This window comes from Anastrepha ludens, chromosome 2 (genome assembly GCF_028408465.1).
Source record: "Anastrepha ludens isolate Willacy chromosome 2, idAnaLude1.1, whole genome shotgun sequence".
In the NCBI taxonomy this organism is placed as follows: domain Eukaryota; kingdom Metazoa; phylum Arthropoda; class Insecta; order Diptera; family Tephritidae; genus Anastrepha; species Anastrepha ludens.
The window spans coordinates 2,023,962-2,045,074 of record NC_071498.1 but is presented as its reverse complement, the minus strand read 5'-3'; the positions used below and the strand labels follow the sequence as shown (position 1 = coordinate 2,045,074).

The following is a 21,113-nucleotide window of genomic DNA, read 5'->3' as shown; positions in this document are numbered from 1 at the left end:
ACATCACTCTCTACTAAATTTAAAAGCAAAACAAAAAATTCCAAAATTCCCTGATATAACTTTCCTGTGTTGGAGAAGGACTTGATTCCACCTGGTGTGTCGAACTGACGAAAAAATTTCGGACAAAAGTTAAAAAAAAATTTAAGACATTAAAAAAAATTTAGTTTTTTAAGCTATTTTATAAAAAAATGTTGGAAAAAATGAAAGAAAATAAATAAATCATTAAAAAAACCAAATTTGATTTTTTAAAGTTTTAATTGTTTTGATATCTTTTGTTTTGATTTTTCCGCATTTTTTATAAAATATCTTCTACTGCGTAAAAAAAAGGTTTTTAATTTTTTTGGAAATTTCCTTTGAACAAATTTTGATTTCTGATTTATTTACGTTTGGCCATATACTCGAACAAGTCATTTAATTAAGAAAAGACATTTTGTCGATACTTAGGTTTGCTTGGGAATTAGAGAGGTAGGTTAGAGTTAAGGGTGCTAGATCACTGGGTTACTTTAAAGCTTTATTTTTGTGTATTTTTTGTTTTTTTTTTAGAAGAGAAAAAAAGCGTTTTTAAATATAAAGCTGATTAAATGCTTCAGCGAGAACGCTACGTAAAGCTAGATATTCAAGAGTTACTGTTGTTGCAATTGTTCTCCGGGTTACCATGTTCGATGTCAAAATTGAAGTTATTGCAAAGACGCAGGACAAATAACACGGCTACTTGCAGCGCAGCGGGGGAAACCGCAAAGCATTGAAAAAGAATAATAAATAAAATAAAAAAGTGACGTATACGCCCTGACGAGCGGAAAGACAACTGCTGCTGGAGCTGTAGATTAGGCAGCGAGACAAGTTGTGGTAAAAAGACAAAAACAAAAAAACACCATGTCCGGTGAGGGGAAAAAACAAAAACCATTAACAAAAAATTAATAAAAAAAGGAAGGACAAGTCTGCAACATGATGTTGCAACAACTTTTTTTCACCTAAAAGAGCAACAAAACCACAAATTCTTTGTAATATTCGTGGCAGCAGCCACCGAAGCTTTTGTAATGTTTTTTCCTTTTTTGGTGCTGAGTGCACACTGTAGTTGCATCAAGTTGTTGTTGGTATTGCTTTGCTTAATTTTATGCAATTTTAATATTATGCGACTGTGCCAAACTTTCCATCATTCATACGTTCGCTTGTCCGTAAACGCGACCACGAAAGCATAGTGTCCCCAAGGAATTATTTGCGACGGTGGAGTTGTTGCTACTGCTTGTTGTAGCTACGGTTGTTGGCCACACTAAGATTCTCACATAAGTACGTTGCTGCATCTGCTTCCAGAAAGTTGCAGCTTCTATTGAGTGAGCTTCACTGTTGTTGCTGCTTCACTGGCAGTTGGACAGCGTAAAGCGTCAGCACGCAATGCGCATGCATTACCAGCAAAATACATACAAGCTACAAAACACTAAAACAACACTGCTGATAAAAGATGAGTGGCAACATTGTCTGGTTAAACAAAAACTGCAACAACTACGCAGCGGTTACAGCGTGTCAGAGCGAGAAAAAGGTTGTACTTTGCAATAAATAAATACACACATACGGCCAACATGCAATCACGATTACAATAACACTAACATGTGCAACAAAAAATATGTCCAACTTCGATAAAAACGCGTTTTTGCAACACAAGCCTGCATCTACAACGTCTGCAAGAAAGAAAGGAAGGAAGGAAGCTGCACGTCACAAAAAGTTGCTCCAATGAAAATTTGAATTTCCATCTACAACAATTGTTTACCTTTTTTGCTTTTGTAGACTGGTGGCCCGCCGAGTTGCACTGATGAAACTAAAGTTGCTACAGTAGAGAGAGTAAGAGAAATAGAGAGAAAAAAAGAGTGAAATGAGTGGTTTGACTGAGAGCTCAAACGTCGAAAGTAACCGTTTGAGTTTATGAGAATTTCGAGGCTGTTCATGGTTTCTTTTTGTATTTGCTATGTGTTAAGCATCCTAAGAATGTATCAGCTTTTAAGTGTAAATATCTCATCCAATTTTGTGCCTAACTCTTCTCCCCCTAAACCAGTTTTTTGATTTTGGTGAATCAATTTTTTATAATTTATGAAGTAACTGGATAGTTTTTAGCTACAGATAGGCCCGCTAGGTAGTGCTGCAGTGGAAATATTTCGAAAAATATACTCTTAAGATTGAATTTGGGCAAAGATGGATTGCAAATCGATTAGGCAGTTGGATGCCAAGTCACCATAGCACCTCAGACACTGTCGTAATTTCAGAAGTAAACTGAGAAGTTACAAAAAATAATTAACAGTTTAAAGATTTATTCAATGTTAAAAATGGTGCCATTTGAAGTAAAATATCATCGGTTTTTTTTTTCAAAATTAAAATTTCTAATTCTGTTTTTTAATTTTTATCCCTAAACATAAACAGACAGAAAACAGAGCACGTCATTTTTGCTTTTAATGATAGCCAGAAGATTCTAAAACTTCATATCGGTGCTGAAACGGTACTCACATCTGGGAGTTTCAAATATCATGGCGCCATTGTAAGCGATGACTGCACACATACAAGTCGGCTGGCAAACATGGCGGACAGTGTCAGGAGTCTTGTGTGACAAAAAGATGCCAATAAAGTTAAAAGGCAAAATTTATATAGCTGAGGTTAGACCTGCAATGGCATGTGTCACAGAATGCTGGCCGTTATCTGCTAAACAGGAATAAAGATTCTATGCGGCGGAGATGAGAAAGCTGCGACGGGCGTCGGGCGTAACAGAACTGGATAAGATAAGCAATAAACACATCAGAGGTAGCTGTCAAGTGGCTCCAACAACTAAGAAATTGAGAAAAAATCGATTTCGCTGGTATGAACACATTATGAAAAGACTGGAACAGCATTCAACAAAGCAATTGGTAACACAGCCGCTACCATCAATGGAACGTGGTCGACCCTTTAAGTCCTGGCTAAATATGCAGCGAAGCGAAGCCAACGAAGGGACAACCCGGGACTGCGCAACTTGAAGCTTGCATACGAGGAGGGCCAATCCTATGGCGAATACGAAGAAGAAGAACATCCTAAAAAGTTGCAGGCCTACTCCCAATCCTCTTGCTAATGTGCTCGCACATGCAATCGGCATATCGGCGTATACAATGTCGCAATTAGTTGGAGATGCGTAGAAAAAAATGAGCCCACCCAATGCTAGCAAGAAGATATATTAGATTAAGGTTCAAAAAGTTACTGTTGGCTTAAATTTACTATTAAGCGATTCAGTAAGTAAAACCAGGTAAAACCAAGAAAAAAACAGAAAACAAATTATAATAAGTAAAAATATATGCATAAATATACAAAAAAATTATTAATTATAAAACAAAAACTTATTAAAAAAATTTTTATTGCAAAAAAATAAGATTTGTATGCGTACAGCGAATCTGTGAAAAACACCCCTCTAGCGAAGAGAATCACTGAATCTCCGTGAAGTAGACCTCTTTTGCGTTGCGACAAGTACAAGTAAAAATGTAGTAATGGCAGCGCTTTACTGATTTTTGAAGCAATTTTGTTCACGTTATTAAATTAAAGTATGCATTGATGATAGTCCTTCTGTTATGTTTTTTAATAGTAAAAAGGAAAAAATAATTATATCACTACCCATGCAATCAACGCCAAAAGAAAGTGTACACTACATATTGACAAGTTTTGCTATTTACTTTATAATTTTAATTCTTTCATTTATAAAAATAAAGCTCATATTACAACAAAATCAATATATAAAATTAAGTTTTGAACTTTATATGAAATGTGTAAAAATTCGGCAAACTTCCATCACAATTTTAAACTTTTTACTCAGAACCTTTAGCAACTTTTAAGATACGCAGTGTCAAAGTGCACGTTTTGAGCAGATAAAAAATCACAGTGATTTTTGAGAAATTTTTCCGCATGCTGCCTTGCGCACTTTTTCCGTTTAACGCCTACTACAAACTCTTCTTACATATATGGAAGAAAACACCCAACACCGTCAGCATACATTTTTTTCAAAAATTGGGGCAATTTTTCAACTAGATACTAGTCCCATTTAGGTGATTCTAAAGTTTAAATTAACTACTTTAAAATAAATATTTGGAAAAAATAGTATTTGCAAGAGGCGCTAGAGCCGAATCATATTTATAGCCCGACTGGGTTCATATTCAAATCAAACACATATTGATTACATAAGAATATACGGAGTGGTCTATATGGAGTTTGTTTTGTAATTATGTAATATTTTGATAGCAGTAGCTTTTTCCTGCTAGAAATCTTGAGTTTTTGAATTAAGGTGCATCCCTTCCTAGCCCGATGCGTACCGTGCCGAAACTTTAATGCGTTTTTCTTGACATCTGTCTGCTTGATAAATTGACAGAGATGACATTAGAAGGACGCTTTACAATTGGAACAAATTTTGTGCAGTTGATTCGATCACACGCCTTTTAAAATGAGAAGAATAATGCCATTTTCTATTTATTTTTTTGCTTTTCAACTATTTTCTATACTTTACAGCAAGTTTTTCTATGTGGTTCCGTAAGAAAATATTTAGAAATGTTTAATATTTTCCTTTTAGTATGTCATATTGCTAATTAAATTTTCAGTGCTTTGTTAACCCTTTGGTAGATACCCTTTTTGAAATCTTGGGTGGGGGTATCTGGCCTTTTTTCGTCCTGCTCGATGATCGTTTTTAAAAGCTACGTCAAGTCGTTAGCTATAATAGAACTATGTTAAATTCACGTCCAAGGTCGAAAAAGAAAGTCTGGCCAGATCTGGGTGCTCAACGAAGGGTTAGTTCTTGCAGTAAGGCGTTAAAAAATCTTTTAAAAATAATTTGTAGAGCTTACGACCTGTACAAAAAATTTCCTTTCCCAGAATTTTGATTTATTTCATTATTCCGTTGGAAAAATTTGATAAAATGCCACTCAAAGCATTTAGTTATTCGAAGCTTTTAGTCACATTTTTAGCGGTTATTATATTTCTTGCTGTATTTATACGGGTTAAGTAGCGCTAAATGTGTTCGATATAATAATCTTGCGTGGAAAACTTTAACTTTAAATTAAATATTAAATTAAATTATGTTAAATTATCGCTGAAAGTGCCGTTTTCTGGCTGCTATAAAGCTCTATTTGTCTCACTGGATATAGGAACACACACTTAACATAGCCCCTGGCCTTATTTAGCTTCTCTTAAAAATTATTTTCTGTGAGTATTTTTTAAAAACAAAATTATATGAGTATTTTGGTGGAGCACCTCACTGGCAAGCGCTCACTCCCCACTTAATTTGAGTGAGCGCAAAATAACAACACGATGGAGTCAGCAGACGTGCATGTGTGCGTGCGTGTATGAATGCGACTCCAACAATCTCCACAAGCCATTCCATTGTAGAAGCGGCTCGTTGAAGTGAAACAGCGTCGCCAACCAACAGGCAACTGCTGATTGCGCGCCGATTTGTGACATAAACAACTCAGCGAGCAACCGACCGACCGACCGAATGTGTGCGAGAACAACGCGAGACTCGAGTGAGCCAACAATGAACTGGCCAATAGTCCATTAGCCCAGCTAAAGTCGGGCTAAATGGGCAACAGCAGCAGCAGCAGGAGCAGCTCAGAAGCGCAGAAGCCCGCATGGAGAGCGGCGAGAGAGGCTGTGTGTTGGAGCTGGTTGAGTTAGATGACGAGTGGGTGAAGGGGGGGACAGCCAATCTGCCGTTGGTGTTGCGACAGCAGCGCGAGGCATTTGACCGTTTTTTTCGTTGCATGCTCAGCATTCGCGTTCGGCATTCTTTCGAGTTGGAAGCAACTTTTTGCTGCTGCCGCCGCCAATCACACTTGCAGCACACAAGACATTCTAGCTGAAGCCAAGTATCAAAAGAAGAAAAGCAAAAACAAAAAAAGCACACAAAAAACACGAAAAGACGATCGAAACAAAACATTTGTGTTGCAAGCGAAGCAGGCATTGGCATTGTAATTTTCGGTGCATAAGTGAATATGCGCGCGCGCGCGATTTTCGCAACCTTTTGGGTGACCAAGCCGAGCTGCAGCCAACAAAGTGCGAGTTTATAGTTGAAACTGCAAAATCGATCGACTTGGCCCGTTTGCGGCCATTATGCGCGTCACTACGTGTTTTGCATGCAGATAAAGAAACAGTTGTAGCGAACAGTAAAAGCAGCAACAGCAGCAGGGCGACAGATGCCATAGTGGAAGTAGAAGTTTGATCGCAGACAGGCAAGTGCGTGTCTTTTTGAGTGCGAAAACGCATAAGAATTGCAGCTTGCAACAGTGTTGCAATAACGTTTAGGCCGCCAAGCGCGCGACATTGAAACCGAAACGAAGCATATTGAATGCATAGTAGCAAAAGAAAAAAGCTTACAAAAAAGCAAAACAAGAAAAACCAAAACGTAACGAAAACAAATTACGCAAAAAGTTGCAATTCAAAACAAAGCGAAAAATGAAAAAAGCGGAAAAGCGAATAAGGTGAAAAAGTATTCCGGCGTTTTTACGTTTAATTGTGTATTTGATCCTTTTTCCCCCATATTTCTGTGCTAACCTGCGTGTGCGTGTGCAATTAAAAATTTTGCAATGAAACAAAGAAAAATTGCTGGCGTTGGCGCATTGTGAAAAAAGTGAAAAAAGTGAAGTGCAACCTTTAGTTTTTTCTTTCTTTGCAATAAAAATAAGATTTGTAACTGGGCTGCATTGCGTAGAGCATTGAAATGCTTACAACGTGCCACTTGCAACACTACGACGGCATCACTGGCGTCATTGAAATGCAATGATTGATAAATCTACGTAAAATTTTCGAAAAAGTGCTAAAAGGGAGATACAACTCAGAGGCGTGAACAGTAAATTTGAAAAGGTATTGAGCAGGAAATGCGTGTTTTGGTGCAAAAAAATTAAAATGCAACAGGAAATTGACTGATAATGAGAATATTAGGGGATGGTAGGCAGGTTTTTCGAGCAAAACGACTTAGGCAAACGATTGTCCAAGCAAAACCGACGGCAGGGAAATATTATTTTCACGGCACCCACTGCCGTCGACGCCACGTTAACAGAATGACCCGGACTTGTAACCGGCCAGAGACTGTCACTCTAGCAGCATTCTCCGCAGATCTATGGGAAATGCTTACGCTGCTACAACAACAACAATAGAGATTATTTTCGACTCATTAATTTCCGTAAATTCTATGTAAACAAGAAAACTTAGTTAAATAAAAATACTTAAAAATAATAATAAAAATTTCGTTAAAAAATTAATATAATAGAAAATAATTCGCCGTATCCGAATAGCTTGTCGCGTGACAACTATTCCGAAGGGCGTAGGTTCCGTAGCAAAATGATGGAAAAAGTTTCTTCTCATAGCATTCGCCTTCCAGCAGGCAAAGGGAAGCCTCCGAGTGTATTTCTGCCATGGAGAAGCTCCTGCCGTTTGGAGTCAGCTTAAAACTGTAGGTCCCACCATTTGTGGAACAACATCAAGACGCACCCCACAAAAAGGAAGAGGAGCCCGGCCAGCACACACAAAAAGGACGTAAGCGCCAATTATAAATAAATAAAAGAGAATAAAAATTTGTAAACCGCAATTCGCTACACATTCGGTACTAACAAATTGTACCTGGCCTCACTTGCAATTTTAGAAAAAAATTCTTAATAAAAATTTGGCGCTTACCCACTAATACATTTTTTTTAATAAAGTTAAACATAAAATTTCATATCTGGGTGTTCATTTGAGTCATAAAAACTTTGTATTAAAACACATGCACACTCTTTAAATTTTTTACGATCTGGAAATCTTAAAAAGTCACCCAACTTTTGGAAGTTATTAGAAACTTATAGTATAACGAAATTTGAGTTCGCGATGGTTACCAAATTTGAGACGCCTAATCTGTCATAAAAGGCATCCAGGCCAGATAGCCCGTGCTTATTCTAGTAAATAAATTCATATGCATACAAATCCAAGGTGGCGCGAAATTAATCATTCTATCGGAAGATTTATAATTTTTGCAAATGGCGTCGTATGTCGTAATTTTTTATTTGGTAAAAAGTTATTCAAAAACACCTTGCACATAATTCATTCACGTATTTGCCATTGAATATTCTTGCGCTCAATGAGCTAAATCTGTCGATTGCGCGCCATTCTGTAGAAATAGTGAAACTTTCAATCCAAATGGTGGCGAATATCGCGTAAAGATCTTGGCCTACAAGAAGCCGCTTCACCGTTCGAAGTGACATTTGGGGTGTGTTTTTTTTCGCTCACTGTTCCTATTTCGATTGCATGTAAAGTAAATGAATGTTTTTCTGTGCAAATAACAACTTGAGAAGCAGCTTCGAGTCATCCATTTTGCTAAGTAACGGAAAAATCTTGTGGTAATGATTGCCTAAAGTGAGAGAAATGAGAAAATATTTAGGTGACATCAGAAATTAGCAGAAAGATGGGCTTGAAAATGAAGGTAACTACATTAAAAACAAAAATAATATTTTGAAAAATTCTGCTTTGAAATATGAGCAGGAAGGAGGGCTGTAAGGAGAGAGAGTAAAATAAATAATATTAAATTAAAATAAACTGACAAATTCTGCATTGAAGTTATATTTGCTTGGGATAGGAAGTGGACTGTACTCGTACGAAGAGGAAGAGGAAGAGAAGAAAAAATTATAGTTGAAAACAATTTTCTAGGCACCCACAAAAGTTGCTCGGAAATCTAAAAATATGCAAAAAAGTACAATAATAGGGGTGTGGTAAAAATCGCTATAAAGTGAAGCAAAGATCGCTCTATTTGTTAAAAACAAAACCTCTTCTAAAGAGTAATCAATTTAGAGGTATCGGATTTTATATTTAAACAACGAAAGTTCAAATTGATTGGGAAATCTTTATTATTTTTGTGTAGAACCATTCGCCATAATTCGGGCATCCGCAAATACCAATTTAGAATGACTCATTGGAGGACTTCGGTTGGTATCTCGTGAAAAACTTTAGTAATGTTGGCTTCCAGTGCCTCAATCGAAGCTAGTTTATTCAGAAAGCATTTAGACTTTACATACCCCGACAAATAAAAGTCGAAGGGTGTGATATCTCACGATCTTGGAGGCTAATCCACTGCTCCGAGGGGAGAGATAAAAAGCTCACCGAAACGACGACGCAGTATATCCATTGTTTCACGGGCTGTATTCCAAGTAGCGCCGTCCACCGTCTTGTTGGAACCAAATGTTGTGGAGGTTATTGGCTCCACTTCTGGCATCAAAAAGTCGTTTATCATGACGTGATAGCGTTCGCCAATCACTGTTACACTGGCGCTTGCCTCGTCTTTAAAGAAATATTGGCCGATGATTCCTCCAGCTCATAGGCCATATAGTCGAACCAAACGGTTGTTTTCAATGGATGGAATGGCTGTTTTTGAAGGGCTTTGGGTTACTCTTCAGGCCAAATAGGGAAATTTCGCGTATTGACATAGCCATTAAGCCAAAAAAGGACCTCACCGCTGAATACCTTAAGTTGGACAGAGCGCGCGATGAACACTTTTCACAAAGCGTCGAGTTTCGTAAACGTAATTGAGGCGATTTGTGTGCGTCGTTGAGGCGTAAGTCTTTGCATGATGAAATGTCAATGAATACTGAAAGAATTATGTATTTTGTTTGACAGTAGTCACGCGTGATCTGCCAAAAAATCCTAATGGAAAGAGTACCTCCAATCTGATCACTATTTATATTCTTCGAGAGCTTAAACCTGCCTCTTCATAAAACCATGACAAATGGACAAAACCGGTGAAAAAAGAGAAGTTATAAATTTTTTAAGGCAGCAAATATCGAAATCCCTTTTTTTTTGACTATGAATAAAGGTTGAGAGGTATAAAGGGAATTTGCAAGATGATTTTTGGTTCTACTGGACCAGATCTACAACGTCTACTGTGCTCTCTTAAAGGCACATTACCGATAAATAGTTGAGCTTCCTCCTGTGAAATAATGTTTTTGCAAGGGACACTTCTATTTACGTTTTGCACTTTCAAACTTGGAAGCGAGTATGCACCCTGACCCCATAAAATCTATAGGTTCACCTGCATATGCAATGCTTCCTGTATAACAAAAAAAGTTAGTTTTTGTCGAATGCGTGTAAGGTCTTAATTTAGCAAGCATTCGTCAGTAACCCTCTCAACTTTGTGCTGTTTCCATAAAAATCCATCCAACAAAGAAAATTCTTTAGTTTAATAATAAATCTAGGATTCTGAAAGCTAAAATCCGCATTTTTCAAGAGGGTTTAATCTATTTCTTTTATAATTATAATTATAAAAAAGCAATTTTGGATCTCCACAAATTGGAAAATTTAATTAATTTTTTCTATAATGTATGTATTAGGTTGGGTTCGTAGCGTTTTTAGAAAAGATTTTTGTTTAAAATAAAAAAAACAATAATTATATCAATAAGCTAATTAATTATATATTCTCCGTTGCTGTTTATAACCTCTTCCCACCTCTCGACTAATTTGTTCATGCCGTTCCGCCAAAAATCACCTCGTCTGGTGTCAAGGAAGTTATTGGGCCAGTTTCTAAAGACCTCTTAGTTATCGAAGGTACGCCCTTCATATGGTTTGACAGGGGGAAAAGATGGTAATCGGTCGGTGCAAGGTCCTGCAGATGTGCGGAGTGCGTCTTTAACGACTTGCGCAACATGAGACCTGGCGTTGTCGTGAAAGTGTATAGTTTGTTCATGTCGATCAGGTGTTTTCAGTCGAATAGCCCCATTCACGCGGTGCAGCTGTGCAATATATAGCTCCTTGTAGACTGTGACATTCCATGCAGTGCACCATGCCCTCCCAGTCCCACCAAACACATATCGTGATCTTCTTTTTATGAACCATCTCAACTTTGGCGTATCTCCTGGAGCCACCCATTGCTTTCTTTGCTTCATATTGAAGTACGAGTATAGGCACCAATTCTCATCTCCCGTGACGATTCGGTACAAAAGCGCTGTTCATGACCGCGTGTTGTTCGATGGCGGGTAAGATACTGAGAAACAATTTGAAGGTGACTCTCTTTGTGCTATGATCGCAGTTAATTTTTTTCCGCCAATTCCCGACTATTTGACGACCGCTCTCCTTCAAAAGTGATTTGAGACGTTGTAAGTAAGTAAGTAAGATTCGCCTGCGACATACTCGTCGCAAATGTCCCGAACTGCTTCGGCAGCTTTTTGCCCTCGATGAAAAGCAAAGAAGAGCAGGTGTCGAAAATGTAGATTTTTGCCTTCTGGGTATTTCAATTCTTCTTTCTTCAGGTACTAGATTTTTACTTCCAAGCGTTAAAAATTTCTTTAAAATTTATTGAGTGGTTCTTGCATTGCTGTATTCACCGACTTCAGAAACATACACTGAGTTACATATCTACTATGGAATACCGGCACTTATTGATAGATTTTGACAATTCTTTGTTTCTTATTTAATTTGAATAAAGTGAAGAATATTGTAGAAGCTTTGATCCACCAGATTGTGGAGAGAATTGCACTAAATACTCTCCAGAGGGAGCCTCGATTTCCTCAATAGAGCTGGAAATCTACACAGAAGGCAATCTACTCTCTACTCCTCATTTTCATTCTACGCCACCCCGTGAGTACGGCGCGGGTCTCGCAGATGTCCTCTCAAGGTTATAAGAACATAATCTTATTAAAATAAATTGTGAATCGGTACTATGTATGCTATAATAAACCGTACAAAAATTTATCAAGGAAAAGAAAAAATTTGTTGCAGATGCTTTGGTCGTAAATCAGTCATAAAATGATAAAATATCAAATCATACCTTTTTTATAAAGAACGCAAAAATGCCTGGAAACCGGACGGAAAACGTTTGAGGTGACTCGGACAGTTTATTATAGTTATAAAAGAAAGTAAAATAAATAAATAATTGGCGCTAATAGTTCTGCCAGGTATTTGGCCGAACTGGCGTGCCTCTTGATGTTGTTGCATAAATGGACCTACAGTTTAAAGCCGACTCGGACCGGCAATCGTTTTGAGGAGCTTTTTCATGGCAAAAATACAGTTTGAAATTTGGCATTACCTACTAGGGGACAACGGCTATTAGGAAAAACTTTTCCTATAATTTGGTGTTTCAAGCTGTTCGTGTCGAGCCCGAAAGAGGGCTACGGCATCTGCCAACCTATTCGACATTTTAGAAGATAAGTTTGAAAAATTTAATATAATTCAGCAAAAATATCCCTTTTAATGTGCCGCGCTTTCATAATGGCCGCTTCAATTGAAATTAAAATTTGCAATAATCCACGTCTTCAGGTTTTAAGTGTTTGGCTGTACTCCTCCTCTTTATGATCAAACATTTTTTCCTTTTTAATTATTTATTTGCTATTCGTATACGAATGTAAGCACTTATTCAATTAATGTTATATTATTAAAAAAAATGTTTTTAATACAAATTTTGAGCTAAGAAAATAAATCGCGGTCTCTAGTTGCTTTCAAGAGGTGACCCATACCACGCGCTGTATAGCGGTCCACTATCTTATGTTCCCCAACCAAGAAAACTACTAACGTCCGAAACCTCTTCTTCCTTCGATCCTGCTCTGCAATATGAGTCATTGCAGCGTTATTGGTCTGGGGTATTTAAAAAAAAAATTTACGTTATGAAATCTGCTCTCAGAAGTAGGTAGACCGGGAAACTGCTTTACAATTGCTTAAAACAATACTGCATAGACTTTCGACTTTAAAAGAATAATGACATAGACTACTTACTCAACTTCCCGTTATACCCCTAGCTGTCACTCTATGCAGTTCCATTGACTTTCCAAAAATCGCGTGCGAGCTTCCCACCCCCAAATGCCCCAATTTTAGTTGCTAACATAGCAGAGAAATTAAAAGTGCGCCAGGTCTAAAATTTCATTCATTGAACGTGCAGTTTTATATTATAGGGCATATCCAGTTTCAAAATAAATATTTCTCAATCTCAGTTCAACGCGATCAACTCGACCGATTCCATGAAGGCTTGACACTGACTAGTGATGGGTTTACCGCTGAGTATTTTTTTTAAATACCTACTTTTATACCCGGGTATTGAACTAAATTCAAGTAGATATTCATTTAAATAACAAATATCTGAATAATCGATATGTGAGTATTTCCGCATGTAGTGTTGGCCATTCCTTGAAGCAGGCCATAAATATTTTGTTCATAAATTCTTTCTACTTTCTGTCCTAACAGGGCGCCAGTAACATGCGATAAAAAATCTAATGCGAATAAAAATTCTATAATCACTTAAAATTCTTAAAATACTAGGCAACTAGCGGCGTACGAGTACATACTTACAATTCCGACATTCAAGCTAGAGTCTCAGGTGCTTACAAAGAATTTGATTAATATCCAACTTAGTTCTACTGATGTTTTTCTCCAACTTTGAAAGACCTTTACAAAAATATCTCACCACGTTCAGCAGAAAGTATGCAATCCACTCAAGTTGAAAATGTTTCGCGTTGTGCCTTAGAATGTAGGACAGAGAATATCCATTCAACTTCAGCAGGAAATATGCACTCTACTCGATATGATTTTTAACGGATACTGATGCCGAGAGCGATTATAACCTTATCTCCTTTGTCATTAAACATAAAACTATTTTTTGTGTAAGATTTTTTTTATAACGTGGCGGAAAATCACTCATCCAATATTTTTGAATAACTTTTTAGTAAATAAACAAACAAAAAACATGATTTTGAGGGATGGAAACCTTTAAACTTTACGCGCTCCATTGCTTATCTGTTTGTACACTGCAGCTATCTAATATAGTACGGAGTGTGAAATATGATTTACGTACGACGCCGTTTACAAAAATGACAAGTCTTCCGATGAAGTGATTAATTTTGCGCCACCTTGTATATCTTTGCGAGATAAGATTTAAATCTAAAAAATATAACTTCTGCAAAAATTATAAATCTTCCAACAGGGTGATTAGTTTTGCGCCACCTTGTATGTCAGCGCGGTGAGTTAATTTTTAAACAATAAATTTGCAAAAATTATAAATCTTCCGATAAGGTGATTAATTTTGTGTCACCTTGTATGCCTACGAGATAAGATGTAAATTTTATTGCGTACCAACAATTTCAAAGTGACACAATGTCTTTGGGTTCCAGGTTAAGTTGAAGACTGTTAAAAGGGACAAAATGTGACTTAAAACTAATACAAAAAAGTAAAGTTCTTTGTGGCTCTGTGACAGTGAAAATAGGAAACGGATATAAGAAAAAAGAATAATTTGCTATCCTCATTTAATAAGTATTCATATTTAAAAGGAAACATTTTTTTATTATTTAATTTGATATCGATAATTTTTTAGTCTTGTCTATTTTTTTGTAGTGTTTCAACAATATATTTCTTTGTTTTTGTATACTTAACCTACACCAGAAAAGGTCTAATACCTGAATTCGCTTTCGAATTGCTACCATAAAGAATATTTCGAAAGTGTAGTCAAAGTGCAATTTTTAAGTCTAAAATAGATTGTGAAAATAAATATTTGCGAAATAATAATAAATATGCGAGGAAAATACAACAGAGTTTATAAGCAAAATATTATAAAAGTATATAAAAATAAATAAAAGAAGAATAAGAAAAAAGTGTTGAAAGTAACCAAGAATATTAAAAATGTAAATACCTGCAATAAAATCGTTTTCAAAAAAAATTGCCTAGTGAATAATAAAGACTAAAACCACCTATATACTTGTATATTGTAACTCAAACAAGTGAACTTCGAAAACTCTTATTACTAAAAGTTGGCAAAACTTCCTGTTAAAACAAATCAACAACAAGTTTACTAAAACAACTGCCATACGCCACCTAGTGCTGAGTGCCCTAAGAGAAATAGTGAAGTGGAAGAAAAACAGCTAAATCATTGCCCACCGCGCTTAGATGATTATGCATGGTACCTGGTACAAGGGACCACAATTGGCGCATCGCACACATACGCACAGCGATTACCATCGGGATTATACACCAGCACATCACATACAATCCCACCATCTGCAACCGCATCTCCACCATCATCAGCATCATCATCCACCGCCGCCACCACCACCGCCGTCGCATTCGCATCATCATACACATCCTCATCAGTACCGTTCATATCCTTCGTTTGTTGTTGCACCGTATCATGAGTCGGCGTCCAGCGCCACCCCAACACCCGCATCAACACCCATACCAACACACGCTACAGCAGCGTGCTTGAACGGTGTGCCAGCACCGATTTTGGTAGAGGGCGCTTTTGCCGCCGCCGCTGCTGCCACCAATTCAACCGTCGGCATTAATCAGTTGGCGTCGGTGTTGAGTCCAACAATTAAAATTGAACAACCGTTCGGCGAGCCCTTGTCGGTGGATGAGTATGCGTTAAATTTGGATTGCGGTCTCGACAATACATTTCGGGTGAGTGGAAATTGTGATAATTTATGTTTTTCTTACATATTTGCGTATCCTAACGAATTACTATGAAAATTAAGTTCAGTTTGAGAAACTATTTACATACCTACAGAGTTGAATCACATTCATGAATCGAACACTTGGTGGAAATCCATATTTAGGAAGTACTAATTTTAATTTTAAACGACGCTGAGAACTCTGAAAATTTAAGTTTTGCGTTTAGACCTTTTGCACTTTTTTGTGAAAGTTTACTATTTCGCTAGGCAATGCCATTTAACCTCTTCTAAAACACGTATAAATTGTAGATTGATATCCTACACCAGTCAAACATGAACTATCTTCTGCTACAGCCAGACTCGATTACTTTTACCTGCTCATTCTTGTAGAGGCATTAAAAAGTGACCCGGAACTAAAATCCAATATTTTTATTTATTTATTTTCGCAAATTAAAACTGTTTAATGGTCGAACTTTAGTTTCTGGGCAATGATACGACTAGTAATGTGCCGGTTAACTTCGGTATGGAGGTGAAATGAAGTACTGAGGAAGTACTACTCAGGCAACAGGAAGATATCTACAGCCAGCCATTGATGGCACTAAGGATGACGCATGGTCCCAGGCTGTCGAGGAAAGGATCATCCAGTGACCTTAATCATTTAGCTGCCAAACCCGAACATTTTCAGAGAAAGTCTCCTTTTCTGAAAGATCCCCACAGCTTCTGCAATGGGGGTTAAATGGTAAGCCCACCTTTTACACGTATGCGCCGATGGTCCAATGGCTAGTAAACACAGCTACGAGCTTGGAAATGGATTAGCATGGAGTCTCCAGGACTTTTAGAGTCCTCCTTCTTCTATTGTATTGGGGCCAAAGAGTTTTTGAAATAGCACATGAAGAAATGGAGCTCCTTCTTTTCAGCATTTTCCTGAGAAATAAGTTTTGCAATTCACCTTTTACAACCGTCAGGTGGATATCGAAGAACGGTTATGAGGCCTGTGAGACCAATTCATTCCCCTTCCTGGCAAGCTCATCAGGAATTTAATTTTCCTGAACTTCGGTATAAATCCTACAGCATTTATTGACACCATTTACAATTTCAAAAGCCTGACTTGCATTTTCGCCTTTATCGAAAAAAAAACTGTAAAATGTATAAAATTTTTTCTTTTCTGTAACTCACAACTGAATTAAAAAAACAAAAAACAGCAAACGATTTTGAAATCTCACCTTGACAGCGATCATAAATTTTTTTTTTATTTGAGCCATACTTTACAAGATACAGAACACTACCGGCAACTACCGAGAAAATAATGGATCTGGAGAGATAAAATCTCGACGCTCTGCGAGGACACGTCGGTATGATATACAGGTTTGATGCCATTAGGATTGTGCCCGTTGTAGTGGTGGTGCTATTTAAGCCATTGACTATTGAATGTTTCTTGAAGATGTATTTGAGTCATTTTCCGAATAGTTTTCATACTGAAATGTGCATTGAAGAATCAGCGTACTCGTTGCCTTGTATTCCGGCATGACCTGGAACCCACTTGATCCTTATGACATTTTTGTTTAATAACATGTTATTTCGGATTGATTTGTTTGAATGGTTCAATAGAACGTCCATTACAGAATTACTATCGGATGAATTTGCCGCCTTTGTCGGAAACCTAAAATACCGCGCCAAGCAATACAGGTGTTTCGGCTGTAAATTCCGAGCAGTAGAATTGTAAAGCCCCAACTGAGATGGTGACCTTAAGCTGGCTTGTGGACTGTTTTGAATCGGTCTGTAGTATAAATGAACTCCCATTCGTTTGTTTAAACGACCAACGGTTTCATTGAAATGTTGGACGTATTCATTGGAGGAGGTGATAAAAAGCGTTTTTGAATTCGAGCCTGGCGGGGAAACTGGAATTTGTGTCAACTCTATACAATTAAAATCGATTTCAATTGAAAAATCGAATTCTTCGGTCGGGAATATACGGAATTGAGAATTTTGTTATTATAAAACTATGCGCCTCTACGTTCCTGACTTTCCTGCTTTTAATTACATTGGTTTGAAAATGTGAAATATGCAGGTGGGCTTATTATACCCTCAAGTTACTATACTTTGATTAACCTTCGCTTCCATAGTATCTACCTAGGAAGATATTTTGATTTTCATTTGTAAATAACCAAGAGAGTTTCCATCCAGTTCCAAAATGCTTTCATGCGTTTGTATGACAATGTTCGACGCATATTGTCTTTTTGCATTTGATGCATTCTTGCCGAAAGGGTCATGTAGCAACCATCTTTTTGCTTGATGTGCCCTGTGGCACCCAATGTTCGAATAATAAGGATTGGTAGAGATTCTAAGTCAAACGGATGTCGTGCACCGGGAAGAACTCGAGAAGAACATTGCGAGGGAGAGCTGGATATTCACGTTAATTGAATTCTCATCAATTCCCTTTTACTTCATTTTATTATATGGGAACTAATGAATTTTATGTTTACTTGTAATAGGACTATGAATAAGTTCGTGCGGTTTTTTTCGAAATTTGAAACTTTATTGACGTAAAATGGTTACAAATTTAATATTCAAAATATTGTCCATCGCTTACTACTACTTTTTCCCATCTTTCTGGCAATTCACGGATTCCCTTTGTGAAAAATTCGGTCGGTTTTGCCGCAATCCACGAATCGATCCATTTTTTGACTTCATCGTAATTACGGAAGTGCTGGTCAGCCAGGCCATGTTGCATCGATCGGAAGAGATAGTAATCGGATGGCGCAAGGTCTGGACTATACGGCGGGTGGGGTAGGACATCCCATTTGAGCGTTTCTAAGTATGTTTTGGCCACTTGTGCAACATGTGGCCGAGCATTGTCATGTTGCAAAATAACTTTGTCGTGTCTATCGGCGTATTGCGGCCGTTTTTCTCGCAGTGCTCGGCTCAAACGCATCAATTGTCGTCGGTAGACATCCCCCGTAATCGTTTCATTCGGTTTCAGTAGCTCATAATACACAACACCCAGCTGGTCCCACCAGATACACAGCATAACCTTCAGGCCATGAATATTCTGCGCCGACGTCGATGTTGAAGCATGGCCAGGGTATCCATACGTTGCCCGACGTTTTGGATTGTCGTAATGGACCCACTTTTCATCGCCAGTCACAATTCGATGCAAAAAACCCTTTCTTTTGTGCCGTTGAAGCAGTTGTTCGCATGCCATAAAACGGCGTTCAACGTCTCTTGGCTTCAATTCATACGGCACCCAATGGCCTACCTTTCGGATCATTCCCATGGCTTTTAAACGTTTGGAAATGGTTGATTGATCATCTCCCAAAGTTTTTGCAACCTCTTCTTGCGTTTGAGCCGGATCTTGATCGAGCAATTCCTCCAATTCGGTATCCATGAACTTTGGCGGCGCACCCTCGCGTTCTTCGTCTTCCAAGCCAAAATCACCACTTTTAAAGCGTGCAAACCACTTCTGGCACGTTCGCTCAGATAGAGCATGCTCACCATAAACTTCCACCAAGATACGATGACTTTCGGCTGCTTTTTTCTTCATATTAAAATAATGAAGAAGAATTCCCCGCAAAAACACATTATTTGGCACGAAATTCGACATTTTCAAGTGTAGTAAAAATATTGTTGTTTACGCTTCAAATAAAAAACTTATACTGACGTTTGTGCCTTACGACAGTAGCTCTCCAATGAATGTTTGGAAATGTGGATCGATGGAATAATAATCAAGTTACGCCATCTGTTGTAAAACCGCATTCATAGTCCTATTACTACAAAGTAATTCATATTGAGTGGAGAAAAGCAGCCAAGAAGCCAATAATAAAAAACAAAGAAGAAGCGCTCTGTAGCATCTCATTGTGGCTCATCATTACCTTGAAACTCAACTTCACTATGTGGTGCAGAAATCGGCTTGCCATAAATTATATAGTCAGTTCACATTCTTATCGAAGTCAGTTCCAAAACTTACCTGAAGTACAATTGCTGTCTTGAAAAAAACTGCCTGACTACCATCAGATTTTCGTGTCGGGCTCTTATTTGTGGGATGCAAGGATTTGCACCTAAGGAGTTGATAAATAATCTACGATGAGATTTTTGTATAGTACTTTGTGTGTTACTTGTATCACCTCCCTTAAGTGGGCATGTTTTTCTATACCAAATCTTATGCACCGGAAGAGGTTACCATCTTTTGAGTGAATACCTCTCATGTACGGTCAAAAGTTGTCTGACCATCGAAAAAATTTAGAATAATTCTACATTATTGGATGATACTCGATCGATTAGACCAAATACAGCGCGCAGTGAAAAGAGTAATGCGGTTGTAAATGAAAGTTTTGCAGAAGAACTGGAAGAATTGATTCGGCACCGATCTCAACAACTTGACCTATCTTATGGCAATACTTCTTGTTTGTTAGAAAGCGCATGAAATACAGCTAGTTCAAGATTCTTAGTCGGCCGGTCTTCCAAAGCGTCATATTTCAATCGTTGGGCTCTTGAAAAATTCGCCAACGATCCGCATTTTGGGGTCCGAATTTTGTTCAGCGATGAGGTGCTTTTCTGGCTTAATGGCTATGTCAATAAGCAAAATTGCCCTATTTGGCCTGAAGAGTAACCCAAAGCCATTCAAAAACAGCCATTGCATCCATTGAAAACAACCATTTGGTTCGACTATATGGCCTATGAGCTGGAGGAATCATCGGCCAATATTTCTTTAAAGACGAGGCAAGCGCCAGTGTAACAGTGAATGGCGAACGATATCGCGTCATGATAAACGACTTTTTGATGGCAGAAGCTGAAGCTCGGGATCTTCACAACATTTGATCTATTTACCAAAACAGACGGCGGACGGCGCTACTTGGCATACAGCCCGGGAAGCACAGGATCTACTGTGTCATCGTTCCGGTGAGCAATTTCTCTCTCCTCGGAGCAGTGGATTGACCTCCAATATCGTGTGATATCACACCTTAGAACATTTAATTGTGGAGGAATATAAAGACTAAATGCTGTGTGGATAAACCAGCTTTGATTGAGGAATTGGAAGCTAACATTAATAAAGTTATTCACGAGATACCAACCGAAGTCTTCTAGCGGACTATTCAGAATAAGTGTTTACGGATGGTATTACGGAGCAGTTGCGGCCAATATTTGAATGTGATTATCTTTAAAAAATAAATGTCATAATAGTTCAATCAATTTGAATTTTTGTTGTTTTATTTAAATTTAGCAGCCGATACTTCTAAATGGATCACCCTTTACGTATGTTAAATACATAATAGTACCTGGTGAATCGTGAAGCCTTTTTCACGATTTTAAATATAAAAAAAAACAAGCGCTTAAATTTTTCACGACGTTTATTTATTGAGCTCTGACAATAGAATGATTTTTATTACTAAATTAAATCTATGCATAAGCCAAGACGCTTATGTTATATTGGAAAGGTCCTGCTATTTTACCTGTTACAATATGAAGGTCACATATCGTATGATTTTCTGAAATAGCAGGACAAAAATACAATGAGCAAGAATAGTTCGACAAACTTATGCTAATGCTGTAATTTATTGGGCAAAAACAATGCATAACGAAAGGTGCGAAGATAGTGGAAGTAAGTAAATGGGAGCTCCAGCGAAGACAATAGCGACGTTAGCGACGACAACAACAACTGCAGTGATGAGAGAGTGTGAATGTAAATTTGATAGCTGTAACGACAATTGGAAGTACAGGGGCGGCGTCGATGAATTATAAAGAGGGGCG

General features: G+C 37.8%; 1 protein-coding gene across 1 annotated transcript in view; it reads left to right on the top strand.

Annotated features, from left to right (window-relative positions):
• The first annotated feature begins 14,305 nt into the window (after window positions 1-14,305).
• The window catches only part of LOC128861187 (zinc finger protein rotund-like), a 113,199-nt gene continuing 106,391 nt past the window's right edge, over window positions 14,306-21,113 (top strand). The window contains exon 1 of the mRNA XM_054099141.1: window positions 14,306-15,378. Within this exon, the coding sequence (XP_053955116.1) occupies window positions 14,869-15,378 (510 nt within the window). The 5' untranslated portion in view covers window positions 14,306-14,868. The remainder of the gene's footprint in view (window positions 15,379-21,113) is intronic.